The following is a 13,037-nucleotide window of genomic DNA, read 5'->3' as shown; positions in this document are numbered from 1 at the left end:
TAATCGAACTAACTGGATGGATAGGCGTGGAATTTCATATGCCCAAGGTCAGCGTGGGTTGGTATTAGATTGCCCCGCCTTCCCTCATTGCCCTGGAAAGTGGAAAGCGACCGATAGGGGATAGGGGGGAAAGAGTGACCCGTCTCATGATTTGTTTTGGCACGCACAGTGCACTCGGCTTTGTGTCAGGTGGAGTCTGACCAATCTCATCAAGGCTAACGATGAAATGGTGGAAATGGTAGTGAGCCATGTACCGTTTGAGTTAGTAATTATGCATACTGTACCGTATATGTAACTGAAAGCAAGCCGGAATGGAAATTGGGTTGCTTTGGCAACTACCGTCGCATCCAAACAGGGTTAGAACAACATTCTAGCATTCATTCTAAAGGGAAATTATCGCCTCACAAGTCAATTACAAATAACCTTCCAAGCTACAGTTTTGGTACGGGAAATACAAACTTAGTTTAGCTATCGTCAAAATTGAATATTTATTACTTCTTCTTTTACAATAACCCCTGCCGCCTTTGCACTATCGTGTGCAGTGTGCACAATGCCTTGAATTGCTTCACTTTGCATACGTTCCTTTTTTTTTTACCGTAATAATAACAAAAAGGTCTGTGCTTGAGGAAAGACGGATCTCCTCAGCAACTTGGAAGTAAACATATTCTCAATTACGACATTTACTACATTTCACCAAATTTCCCCTTATTACAGTTGAGTCAGTTCAGCCTAGCCATACTTCTATGCAATTACTCGCCCACCATGTTAGCCGCTCGAGATCAGGAGAACTTGGTTTTCAACCGTCGAAGCAGCGCTGCCCATAGCAAACAGCAGAACCAAACTAAGCGCCAACAGACACCAGGAGCGAGATTTGCCAAAACACCTCTCAAGGTTCCTCTAAATGACGAGAATGGCGCGCACGCTGTTGGTGGTGCTAAGAGCGTTCTTGGAGGTAGAACAGGTGGCAATGAGAACACACTTAGATCCAAGGGGAAAGGATTGAGCAAGGCTAATATTGCTACACCTGCAAGTATGTCCTATAGAAAACCTCGAAACTTTACTAGAGGAGAAAGAGACTAATCATTTGTGGTAGATCTACGCAATAGAGCAATCCTAGGTGACAAGACGACCAATGCGAAAGCCAATGGCCAACAGACCGTAAACGTTAAGAGCGCAATACAGGAGATTGAGAAGTCACAGGCCAATGGATCGACAACTGTTCAACCTAAGAAGAAGTTGATAGTTCATGCCGAGGAGGAAATCGAGTTCGCCCCTCCCCGACCGAAATCGAAGGGTAGTCCTTATAAGTCGGACCTCTTCCCTGACGGCGCCCTCGATCTAAAAGTATTGGACCGCAAGAATCTATTCAACGGGTACTATGACTACTACTTTAAACCCCTCGATGATCGTGGCGTCCTCCTAGAAGATAAGCAGTTAGTTGAGAGAAACAAGGAAATATTTGAAGAATCCGACAGACGACTCTTGGAGGATGTGGATGACATGAAATGGGACGTCCGAAACGAAATCTCAGGTATCCAGACGAAGTCCCTTTTTGAGGATGACAGTGTCGACGCCGATACAAAGGAAGCCGGCGTTGATGATGTATTGTCTTCCATCGTGCTAGGGGATGTTACTGGTGCTATGTCCATGGAAGACAAAACTAAGTCACTGCAGCGAAAGGCGACCAAACCTGCCGAAGCCAGCAAAATCCCGAAGCCTACCTTCAAGTTCATGTCCAGCTCTAGGCGACCACCTAGCGCACAGGCCCAGGCAATTCCCAGAAAGACCTCTTTGGAGATGGAGGCGAATTCAAGAACGACAGTCGGCTATAACAAAGGACGGCGCGTGGCAGATTTGCTTCAACGAGGGCCTACACCGCCTACCAAGCCGGTCCGTACGTTAAGTCGTACTAACTCAGCATTGTCGAATACCTCCGATAAGACTATTACTTCCACCCGACAGACTAATAGGCGAGATTCCATCGAACAGCAGGCGTGGAAAGACAGAATTACACTCATGGCCGTATTCAACTCGGAGGATGATAGTGATGATGATTGCGAAGTTGGCAAGCATCCAACTGTAGTTGAGGATCCATCATTTGAGTTTCGTCTGACAGACTAAGGTGTTGTGGAATTTTTACTTGTACGTTGGCGTTATTGGTCGACTTGGCAGTGTATGAAGTTTATGAGTGGCGTTAGGCTCTGAGGACTAAAGTCGGCGTTGTTAATTTGTAGCATAGTCTTTAAGGGCTGGTCTTGTAGGCCAGTAACTATCCCAAGATAGTCAGTCTTATGAAAGACAATGCGAATTAATTTATTGCATTGCTGTCGTTACAACGTAATCGTATTCTCAAATAATACGCTCATTTAGAATCTTAAAAAGCATGTCGTTATCTCTAAAGTAGGCCTCCGAATAATATTCCAAGGGTTTCGGTACTTCCGCTTGGAGGACTGGCAAGTAGCTTAGCCACACGTCAGTTCTCGACAATCCTAAGTAGCATTCTGACAGTCGGCCTCGTTGACGTGGAAATATTGAGGATGACTATCTACTAGGTAGGTACCTAGTAGGTAAGGAAGAGAGCACAACTCTTTTCATTACAAGTGTCTGGGCATGAGTTGGTCTGGCTGGTATAAAAACCTCGTCTTAAATTTAAGACTCACATTTGATGTGATTTATACCTAATGCGAGTCATATACTATGTATCAATATGTTTATATTCATCTTCTCATTTCGACTACCATAGAACTCCTTTTTCTATGCTATCCAATTACTTAATCTTCAGGTTTGCTTCAAAATAACCATATTATAACGCGAAGTACCTATTGGCTACATACTTCTGAATGTTTCTGTAGGTATGTATTTCTTTAACTTCCACACGCGAAAACAGCGCGATATACAACAATTCAGCAGTATAATAGCACCAGAAGCAGGTGCCTGACTAGGTAAAAAGGAGTTGCATCAAGTTCTAGAACAGACCGGTAAAGCCGAATCGATTCGCTATCGATTCACTGTTATTGACACACTCTAGCGGGCAACAACGAATAGAGGAAGCGGTGACGTTGTAATGCATATCCCATCCACCATGTAGGGAAGGTATGTGGACTATTTTGGCTTGTGATATGTATCGTGCAGCTGCCACTATGCCGCGAACCTTCCCTCTACCAATGGGTTAAAATATACTTGGAGAAAGAACGATATCTGTAAAAAGTACATATCATAGTACCGCCACAAACAGAACCAAAAACAAAATAGAATTGTGGCACAGACGTGGCTAGTGGCCAAATCTAATCCCCCGGACTTGGCCCCATCCCTGAAATCAGAATCTGGCTTTGCTAATCAACCGTCAATTTCAACTTTTCGACATCAGCCTCTTCATTCTCCATCTCCCGCCCACTTTCTTTGACCAAGACAGAGTACCGACCTCTCGAGCGCAAATTTTACGGGCATCTGTTTTACATTTGTCCGCGACCAGATTGCCACAATTTTAAGCACACGGGAACCCTTCTTCGGACCTCTGCTTCGTTAACATAATTTTCTGGCTCTTTTAAGAAAGTCCCACACGTCAGATCTCCGATCCTGTCGCGTGGACGCAGGAGTTTCGCGTATCCTTTTGCTACCACACCCACTTTCCGACTACAACCATCAATCGCGTACATCCTTATGACTACATGAATGCTGTTGTTGATTCTCTCCGATTTAAGATATGATGGTCGGTGGATAAGTCGAGGCCGCCATCTTCGACCCTAATAATCATGGCTCCTAGCGCTGGTTATAAGGAGTTCTTTCCTAACGCTCCTCGCGCTGCCAGAGACAAGGCTAATGAACGGGAACGCGAGAAGTCCTCGAGAGCATCGGAAGCTACCGACAATGATGCTAAGACAGCAACACCTGCTCATCGCGATGGCGCCAAGTACGATTCGTCGTTATCTGATGCCGCACATCCCCCGACAGATGATACCGAGTCTTTGCAAGGAGATACCCTCAATGGAGTTGGATCCGCAAGCTCTCACGCGAGTACTACCTCCTCTGTCTTCACTACTTTCAATTCATCCGTTGCAATGAATGCCTCATCACGCGCTTCCAACAGCAACCTCACACCACTTACCACAATGGGCTCGCCCACAAACTCTTCACATATACAACCCGCAAAGCAGCGCTCCTCCGCTACTCGTAATACCACAAGCAAACCTGATAATACGAACTCTGCAACGATCACGGGACCGTTGTCTAGTGTTCCTGGTGCCGTTAAGCGTCTTCCGGCTCGAGACCCAAACCTCACTATAAAGGGAACCAAGTGTATACACGACCCTTTGACCGACAAGAGCTTGTCCTCGAGCGATAGAAAAACAATGAAACCCAAGTACAAGAACATCGTGCTGGTACGTATCCAACATACAATATTATATCTATGGATAGAGGGGGAGCGTCATCTGACTTGTATGAGATCTTTGGCTAATTCACTGAATAGGAAGATGACGCTCCCCCTCCAGATCCTCGCCTGTCCAAGGGCAGCTGGCTCGATTACATAAATGTCGACTTCCATCTGCCCAAGGCAAGATTACGCCAGACCCCTTACAATCTCAAGCCATACATATATGACCCTGCTACCTCTATCGGGCCGGGACCACCGACCCAGATTGTCGTTAGCGGGTTTAACCCCCTGATCTCTTTCTCAAAGGTCGTGACCATATTCGCGTCTTTTGGTGATATAGCTGAAAGCAGCAACAAGATGCATCCTCACACCGGTAGTTTCTTGGGCTTTGCGACCTTTCGATACCGAGATTCAAAACAACAACGCCAGCCTCCCGTCTCTGCTGTTAATGCCGCGAGAAGGGCCGCCCGGGCAATGAATGGAAAGAAGATAGAGGCAAACCGCGTTAAGGTAGAGTTCGACCGAGACGGCAAGAAAAGTAGGCTTATGCTTGAGACTATACTCAGAAAGGACAATGATGAGTCTCCGCGTACAACTACTACCCCAGTACCTACGGGACCCAGGGGGAAACCTACCGAAGTCGTCAACCGACCACCTCCTACCGCCCCGAGAGGACCTGCTGCCGAGCGCCAGCGCCCCGCTTTAGCCACGGAGCCCGCCTGGCCGCCCCCGAGCAAGCCTAAGGGACTTGGACCGATGCTATTTGATTCTCAACTTGTCTCAGCTACCCTCAAGGGCGAACCGTACATATTCGTTCCCGATACTAGCGTCCCAGTCATGGTCACAACAATACCTCATATGAAGAAACGCCTAAAATCATTCCCATTTGACGATATAAGAGCTGATCGTACTGGCTACTACATCATCTTCCCTAATACCTCGCTTGGCCGCGATGAAGCCTGTCGGTGTTTCAGGTCTGCAGATGGTAGCGCCTTTTTTACCTATACCATGGCTATGAAACTTCACGGTGTAGCTCTCACGAGTTCGTCACATTCCATCGCACATCCACGACCGAATGAGCTAGACAAGAGATTGCCTGCGGATGCGCGTTATAGGGAGGACTATCAATACCGGCCTCGCGATGAACGACGCCGCGACGAAGAGGCTGTCTTCGAAGAAGAGAAAAAACAACGAGCAAAGAACTTCGATCCTGTCATGGAGGCTATCGAGGTTGTCCGTCGTGAAATGAAAGAACATCTAATTAGACACATTAGGACTAAAGTCGCCGTGCCCACGTTATACAAATTCCTCGATCCAGCTAACCACATCGCTAAGAGGCGCAAATTAAACCTCGAGCAGCCTCCAGGGCGATCACAACCTACAATTAGCATCGAAGACCGCGATGTCACACCGATTAGCACACCTAACTCGCGAGCAGACCCAATCGAACGTCGTACAGCTCGTCTCGATGTCGCTGCGCTACCTCGTATAAGAAAAATAAAAGGGCATGGTGCTGCACAGCGGAATTATGGATTTACAGACCCATTTGCACGTAAGCGGTCTTCCGTGGTACACAATGCCTTCCGATCGCTTCACCATCGACTACAGCCTCCGGACAGTGATGACGAAGTATCTGAAGATGAGACCGAGAATCGCGATTCTGTCGTGCGCGATGTGGAAGAGTCAGAGTCGCGTCCTAGGAGCCGTATGAGTACGGAAGATGACGGGTTCGAGAACGACTTCGCCGATGAAGACTCTATGACGGACGTTAGTTTCCCTGTCAACGATGGCATTGCCAAGACAAAGAAGCGGAAGCTCGACCTACACGTCGAAGCCGCCATCAAGCGGCAGAAGAAGTCCGACGAAGAGCTCTTTGGTGTTACTATCGATACACTCGAGAACGAATTCCCTAGTCCAACAGAAGATATTGTCATGCCTGACGCCGATATTGACAAGGGCTCTGAAGCCACCGAGCTCACTACCCCGGCCGAGAAGACTACTAAGGGTCGAAAGAAGGTCGCCGTAGCCAAACCGAAGAAGAAGACTAAGAAGCAACTCTTCGAGGAACGCGAGGCCATGAAAAAGAAACAACAGGAAGTGTACGTCGAGGAAGCCCTGGTACAAGCGCAGAAGGAAGAGACACAAGAGACGCAGGAGTCCGAAGAACTGTTACCAAAACCCGTCGCCGAAGAGGCTGTGGACGAAGTAATCCCCAGGGACGAGCGCTTTTCTGATGCAGTACTTCCAGCGATGGCCTTGCCAGAGTCGTTTGACCTATCTGTGCAGTCCATGCCAGCTCTTGACCTCCAATCTAAGGATCACCCCGATGTCAGCAAGCTCAAAAAGAGATTCAAGTCGAACGACGTGGGCGACCCTAGACTTTGGGCATGGAGGCACAGTCGCGTGCGAGAACTCAATTCCGAGAAGATATCACCTACGGAGTCACTTATCATCGATGGATACTACGTACCGAACCCTAGTGGATGTGCCCGTACCGAAGGCGTCAAGAAGATTCTTAACTCAGAGAAATCCAAGTACCTCCCCCATCACCTGAAAGTCCAAAAGGCCAGAGAGGAGCGCCAGCTTCGCGCGGCAAAGAAAGACGGCAAGGATACTGTGGCGGCAGCAGCTGAAGCAGCAAAGTTAGCAGCAGAGAAGTTACTAGCGAAGGGTAACTCAAGAGCAAACCGTGTCAACAACCGGCGTTTCGTAGCCGATTTGAATGATCAGAAGAAGACCCTAGGTCAAGATTCAGAAGTACTTAGATTCAACCAGCTGAAGAAGCGGAAGAAGCCTGTCAAGTTCGCTCGTTCCGCAATCCACAACTGGGGTCTTTACGCCATGGAGAATATCAACAAGGATGACATGATCATCGAGTACGTTGGTGAGGAAGTTCGACAGTCCATTTCCGAGATTCGGGAGAACCGATACCTGAAGAGTGGCATTGGCAGTAGCTACCTATTTCGTATCGACGACAGTACGGTCATTGATGCCACAAAGAAGGGTGGCATTGCTCGTTTTATCAACCACAGCTGTATGCCAAATTGCACAGCCAAGATTATCAAAGTGGAAGGCAGTAAACGAATTGTCATCTATGCTTTACGAGATATTGCTCAAAGTAAGCCTTAACCCACCCCTCTGCACCCCTCAAACGCCAAATTTGCTAACCAATTTTTTCAGACGAGGAGCTGACTTACGACTACAAATTCGAGCGAGAGATTGGGAGCCTCGACCGTATCCCTTGCTTGTGCGGAACCGCGGCTTGCAAAGGATTCCTCAACTAATTAATAACTTTCTTCTCGAGCCCCATAAAAACGCATCTCTTTAACTCATCTGTCCGGAGTGGGCGGTTCTCTGCATCATGATCCTCTTCATTTCAAGGCGCAGCTCTGGATCAATCTTGCTATATATGCATGCTAAGGGTTCCTTCAGCGAACGGCCAAAAAAAGGGGGGGAAGTGTACACTAGTTGATTTTCTTCCACCCAGACACGGGCTACGGCGTTTTATCACGATCTTTCAAATTTTGGTGGTCAAAATGGTACGGGTCGAAAGCATATCTAGTGCGGCGATGATTATAGATGCGAAGGAAATTGGCCACCGTCTATACCCGTGGCGGTGGGGTTTCTTTTCAGAGTGCTGTTGGGTAAAGGAAACCCTTCAACAGACGAGGCTATCACTGTACATAAAAAACCATCTAGGTGGCCTCAACTCCAGGAACTTTGCTGGGGGATAATAATTGCGATTGCCCATATTCAACATGAATCATTAAACATGTCTATCATCTAGTCACCAATAAAGCCTTTTTCTGTATTTGTAGCCTGTCTCAAAAACGATCTCTTTTGGTACCTCGAAACGCCGTTGTGGTATGCCGTAAACTCTAGCTGAAGTCTTTGCCTAAACGCCGAAATGTGTGCCTCAAATGCATATGCATAACTCGTATGTTCCCCGGACTCTGGTTACTGCGGAGCACCAGGTAGCCTCTCAATTACATATTTCCCTCGAGCGACGTTCATGATAGGGACACCGGGGATCTTGCGTATCCGTCTACAGAGGTCCTTGTCGTTGGTGGCGACGATGTATATACGATGTTTCCTACACATATTAGTTAGCTACCATATCACAAGCGCGCATCTACATAGCAACCAGCCCAGAACTTACATGATACGGTCTACTATACAGTCATCAGCATACACGCCCTTGTGATCGCATTGCAGCCGCTCCCAGCGCTCGTCGCGCGCAATCCGCAAGGCGATTCGGTACTTGGGACCCAGCTTCTCCAACTCGGCCATGACGCAGCTCGTGATGATGGGTGTACACTTGGCGTATAGACAGTCCATCATACTCTCTAGAAGTGGCAGCTTTCGCTGCACGGTGTGCGACAAGAAATTCGTATCGACGAGGACGCTGTAGGGCGGCACGAGGGCCTCGTTGTGTTGGAAGAAGAGCTGCGAGGGCAGCTGCGGGACCTCGCGGCGCGCTACCTCGTCCGAGGCGGGCTTGGGCTTGGCTTCGGCGACCGCTTTGGCGTTCTTCTCTTGGTTAACTTTGAGCCGGGCGTCGCGCCGCGATATTATGCGCTTAACCTGGTGGTGGTAGAAGAGTTAGTCGGCGATGCTGAACGAGCAAGCAGCATGCTTATCGATAAGATAATTTCTGGATGGAAGAGGGAGACGAACCTGCGCAAACTTGCGCGTCTTCTTTGCGACACCCATTATGGACTCCCGTTCGATTCAATCTGGAACGCAAGTGATCCAAGCGAGGGAGAGGAATGTAATCAAGGGGTTATGTCGGGAACAATTCGTGTAGGTTGATCGTGTACATCAAAATGTAGGTAGGCAAGTAATTGGCGATCTGCCACTCTAGAAAATCTCGACCGCCCTGGAAGGGATTATCAGATTAGCCGCTCACAAGGATGCTGCCCGTTATCTCAGTGCACTGTTGGCCCGTGCGCACATTCTTCACCACGGAAGGTGTGAAGTATTGAGGTACCCAGGTCCCATGTCCCCAATAATTTTGTACCTAGACCAGCCAGACCTGCCCGTCAGGTCAGAGAATGGCTGGTACGCCCCACGGATTGTTGTACAATATCAAATGGTAAAGCTTCAAGGCCACTGCGTGGAATCTTATTATTCAGCTAAACACGTACCAGGTATGTAGGTAAATTCAATGTTCACCATGATTGATAGCCTACTCCAGAAATGCTAGGCCATCATACCAGAATATGGATGGTAGGTTCAGCCCAGTCAAAGTGACTAGCGCCTGCGGTGCGCTGTGCTACGAGGTCGTACAGCGTCGCTGTGGCCTGCCAAAAATTGCCGATGGCGTACGAGGTACAATGTACTATACATCGTACTTGGGATCATCTGGTATATAGTTCTGCTAGCGTGACCAGGAAAACTATGTACCAGTACTAGCGCGGAGGTAGTCATCGACGCGAGCCTTTCCTCGTCTCGTCTTCCTCAATTTGCTTTTTTACTAGGCAGGAACGCCTGTTTGGTGTTTGCTTATTTTAGCCTCTCCTCCTATTTCTTGTTGGTCCCCTCCGTCCCTCCGCAAACTCTCACTAAACATTCACCAAGCAACGAAAAGGTGGGAGGTTTAGGAAAGTCTTCAGCAAGCAACAAAAAAAGCAATGCAACAATCGTTTTAATTTGTGTATCATTCTAGTCTATCACTAGACATTATTCTTTTATTACTTTTTAGAACCCGATCCGATCTTTTTGGTGTCCCCTGTTCCGGGGCGCTCCGTTTCCTCTTTCGTAATTGAGCTGAGTCCGATGAATACGAAGGGTCCAGGTCATCTCGTTTTTCTCTGAGCCACACAACAATACAGAGAGACATTATCCATCTCGACACCATTCATCATAACCAGTTCCATTAAAGGATTTCCATCGCGATTGCGCATCGAATATAACGTCGGGATCTCTTTCGCTTAATTATTTATTCGATCGCATCGCGTGAATTCGCCCACCATGCGCCCGCAACCGATTCTATTCGCCGCAGTCGCCCTGTTGGCTTCTAACGTCATCGCTCAAGACGCAACCACCACCACTGCTGCGACATCGAACCGAGATACCACTACGAGCGCTGCAACCACCACTGCCGCTTCGACGACTACAGACAGAACGACCGCGGAAGAAACCACCACTAGTGAAAACACTTCTTCCGCGGAATCAACGACCAGTGATAGGACATCAAGTGACCGAACAACAACCACTGCTCGTAGCACGACGACCGATGCGTCATCGACTGATAGTGTTCCAACTATTACCTCAACTTCATCTGAGCCGCTTCCCACTCTTTCCGGCCAGTACAGTTATCCCGCTCCCAGTGTACCTCCGACGAACAATGCTCCGTTCATGCAACCCTCAAGTGTGCCAGAAGGCACTGTGTTTATTGCCGTTGGAGCCATCTTAGGCGCTTTTGGAGCCGCCGTCCTGATATGGCGGGCTGTTGTCGCCTGGCTCCTGCATCGGAATGTTAAGAAGGCGGCGTTGGCTCAGCAAGTTGCTAATGACAAAGCTACCTTCCAGCCGCCCCCACCTCCGTTCTATAAGTACACCGATCAAGCATCGTCGGCTTCTCTTGGTGGTTCCGTGCCGGGACGAGGAGTGCGGAGAACAACGCGAGGACCTATTCCTTCATCCACCCCCAGCCAGTCCAATCTCTTCTTTTCTCCTACTGCTCCAACTGCGTCCAGTAACGGTAATCGTGAATCTCGTTTCCTACCCTCTGGTTTCTATGCCGCCGGGGCGGGATCTCCACAACAGCAAGGTCATAATCACTCTATCAGTCTGACGAACCTTCGCCCTGATTCGCGTGGTCATGGACGCCCTCTTGGACACACCCCACCCGAATCTCCTAGTCTAGCACCCCGTCAAGATATGGCACGACGAAATATGAGTGCAAGCTCGTTGAATCTCAACCGGCCACCTAGCGGACGAGCGCCGAGTGCCTTTTTGGAGGACCTATTGGATGACCCTCAAAACCAATTCCCACCTCCTGGCCACCCGAATACCTGGAGTCAAGCTCAAACCCGGCATTAGTTATCCAGCAAGAGGTCTTTTTCTTCGACGGAGTCCGGACTAGGAGGTCTACGGTGTTAGGGTATTTTACAAATTCTTCAGTGCAACATATTTAAAAGCATTATCGAGGCACGATATAGAGAAGAGGTCGGGTGGATCAGACCCAGTAGAGTAGTGGGTGGGGAGGAAAGGAGTAGAGTCCTACACCCGGCGGTGAGGACAGCCCGTTCGGATCTTGCCTGCCGAGCAATTGCTTCTTGTAAAAACAACGCGTGTTGTAATAGGCATCAGAGTTGGAGTTACGGGTACGGTGGTAACTACTTTTTATGGGCTTTTTGGCCTTTTTATAAGAAAAAGGCACACAACATTATATCTACGTCATATATCTATCGCCGAAGAGTGCAGTACATAGTCTGTTCGCTATCCAATAATCTTTTCCCCGGTTCTGCGTCCAACGACCGAGTCCCGATGTCATTACCTATCATACCTGTCATACCTATGTACCTATCATGCGGAGTTCAAGTCCGCCTATCTAATCTTTCAATGCTAATCTATTGATACCTGCTACAAATACGCGTGTGTCTGTACTACACGAAAACTTGAATTTCTCGGAGATGTTTTACTGCCCAAGGTTATCGGTGCGAATACATGTTGGTGATCTGCGTTGCAGGTGTGTCAGCACCTACAGCATCTTTGCATGGCGTTGCAGGTAGATTTCTTGCCGGCATATCTAGCTTTATGCAGGAACCATAGGCTAAGAGATCCTGTACCAAGTCTACGGTTGCAGGCGAATGATACGTAGGACAGTGTATCTGTGATGTCTGAATAATTTATTTGATTCAGCCTGCGCTACTTAGAATATACTGTTAGACATATAACTGCTTTGTATAAAAGTCTGCTCATATAGTAACCTTGGAAGTGTTATATTTTTGTTTTAGTCCATAGATGTACCCCTAACATACCTATTCAGGTGCTTATGCATGTTAATAGCCTTGCTGATCAGAATCCTTCATGTACCATTCCCCAATAGTACTACTCTAGATATATACCTACCTATGTATGGGCAATATCATCAACCGCGATATCCGAGATATCGAATGTCCTCTGTATCAAAACTACAAACAACCTTCGAGTTTCTACCAATAAATGCAAACAGATTAGCGAACAAGCTATATTAAGAATCAATATCCCGGTTGTATATTCTGTAATAAACAGCTTGCTTCCCTTGCTTAAGTGGGCTCCTATGGGAATAGTAACACGTGTGTTACCCAACACATGCATAACATACCTAGGTAGGTACATAACAAAGGCCACCTTCAATGATCCTCAGCCTCTTCCAACTTCTCCCTTTTCTACTCTTTCACTTCAATATTCCTTCCTCTCTTCTTATCTAAAGGGCATCGCTATTTCCAAGACGTAGTACGAAAAGAGCGCCTGAGTAAATACTAAGACCTTGGCACCTTCCTCGACGTATCAAGGTTCAAGCTATGGTCTCACACGTCGAAGGCCCGCTCGCCCTCAGCTCTTATTATTTATCTCTTAGATCTAATACCTTCAATCATCAATGATTCAGGTACCATACCAATACCAAGACACGAAACCATCAAATATCATATACTCATATATCATTAAATATCGC

General features: G+C 47.8%; 4 protein-coding genes across 4 annotated transcripts; 3 read left to right on the top strand and 1 right to left on the bottom strand.

The window, feature by feature from the left end:
• Positions 1 to 446: 446 nt before the first annotated feature.
• Positions 447 to 2,384, top strand: GGS22DRAFT_163194 (uncharacterized protein). The gene is made up of 2 exons (XM_047961327.1): positions 447 to 1,030; positions 1,094 to 2,384. The coding sequence occupies exons 1-2, from the start codon at positions 763 to 765 to the stop codon at positions 2,119 to 2,121; spliced, it is 1,296 nt and encodes a 431-aa protein (XP_047819078.1). The 5' UTR covers positions 447 to 762; the 3' UTR covers positions 2,122 to 2,384.
• Positions 2,385 to 3,642: 1,258 nt separating this feature from the next.
• On the top strand, positions 3,643 to 8,020 carry GGS22DRAFT_140929 (histone H3-K4 methyltransferase Set1). The gene is made up of 3 exons (XM_047958726.1): positions 3,643 to 4,379; positions 4,469 to 7,490; positions 7,553 to 8,020. Exons 1-3 carry the CDS (start codon positions 3,753 to 3,755, stop codon positions 7,654 to 7,656), a joined length of 3,753 nt encoding a protein of 1,250 aa, XP_047819077.1. The 5' UTR covers positions 3,643 to 3,752; the 3' UTR covers positions 7,657 to 8,020.
• Positions 8,021 to 8,217: 197 nt separating this feature from the next.
• On the bottom strand, positions 8,218 to 9,261 carry GGS22DRAFT_140925 (Fcf1-domain-containing protein). Its single transcript, XM_047958725.1, has 3 exons — positions 9,050 to 9,261; positions 8,532 to 8,956; positions 8,218 to 8,465 (listed from the first exon to the last, which is right to left on the bottom strand). The coding sequence occupies exons 1-3, from the start codon at positions 9,083 to 9,085 to the stop codon at positions 8,330 to 8,332; spliced, it is 597 nt and encodes a 198-aa protein (XP_047819076.1). The 5' UTR covers positions 9,086 to 9,261; the 3' UTR covers positions 8,218 to 8,329.
• Positions 9,262 to 9,604: 343 nt separating this feature from the next.
• Positions 9,605 to 12,037, top strand: GGS22DRAFT_163191 (uncharacterized protein). Its single transcript, XM_047961326.1, has one exon. The coding sequence runs from the start codon at positions 10,346 to 10,348 to the stop codon at positions 11,417 to 11,419; it is 1,074 nt and encodes a 357-aa protein (XP_047819075.1). The 5' UTR covers positions 9,605 to 10,345; the 3' UTR covers positions 11,420 to 12,037.
• The last annotated feature ends 1,000 nt before the right edge of the window (positions 12,038 to 13,037 follow it).

This window comes from Annulohypoxylon maeteangense, assembly GCF_022496945.1.
Source record: "Annulohypoxylon maeteangense strain CBS 123835 unplaced genomic scaffold GGS22scaffold_8, whole genome shotgun sequence".
NCBI lineage: Eukaryota > Fungi > Ascomycota > Sordariomycetes > Xylariales > Hypoxylaceae > Annulohypoxylon > Annulohypoxylon maeteangense.
Note: the sequence above shows the minus strand (reverse complement) of the source record. Positions and strands in the feature narration are given on the sequence as shown.

Bases quoted from the DNA above. Each gene is read 5' to 3' on its own strand.
- GGS22DRAFT_140929 (XM_047958726.1), top strand. From the start codon at position 3,753: ATGGCTCCTAGCGCTGGTTATAAGGAGTTCTTTCCTAACGCTCCTCGC. The intron at 4,380-4,468 runs GTACGTATCCAA...TTCACTGAATAG, and splicing joins AGTACAAGAACATCGTGCTG to GAAGATGACGCTCCCCCTCC. The intron at 7,491-7,552 runs GTAAGCCTTAAC...CAATTTTTTCAG, and splicing joins TTTACGAGATATTGCTCAAA to ACGAGGAGCTGACTTACGAC.
- GGS22DRAFT_140925 (XM_047958725.1), bottom strand. From the start codon at position 9,085: ATGGGTGTCGCAAAGAAGACGCGCAAGTTTGCGCAG. The intron at 8,957-9,049 runs GTTCGTCTCCCT...TACCACCACCAG, and splicing joins AGACGCGCAAGTTTGCGCAG to GTTAAGCGCATAATATCGCG. The intron at 8,466-8,531 runs GTAAGTTCTGGG...TAATATGTGTAG, and splicing joins TGTATAGTAGACCGTATCAT to GAAACATCGTATATACATCG.
- GGS22DRAFT_163194 (XM_047961327.1), top strand. From the start codon at position 763: ATGTTAGCCGCTCGAGATCAGGAGAACTTGGTTTTCAACCGTCGAAGC. The intron at 1,031-1,093 runs GTATGTCCTATA...CATTTGTGGTAG, and splicing joins TAATATTGCTACACCTGCAA to ATCTACGCAATAGAGCAATC.
- GGS22DRAFT_163191 (XM_047961326.1), top strand. From the start codon at position 10,346: ATGCGCCCGCAACCGATTCTATTCGCCGCAGTCGCCCTGTTGGCTTCT.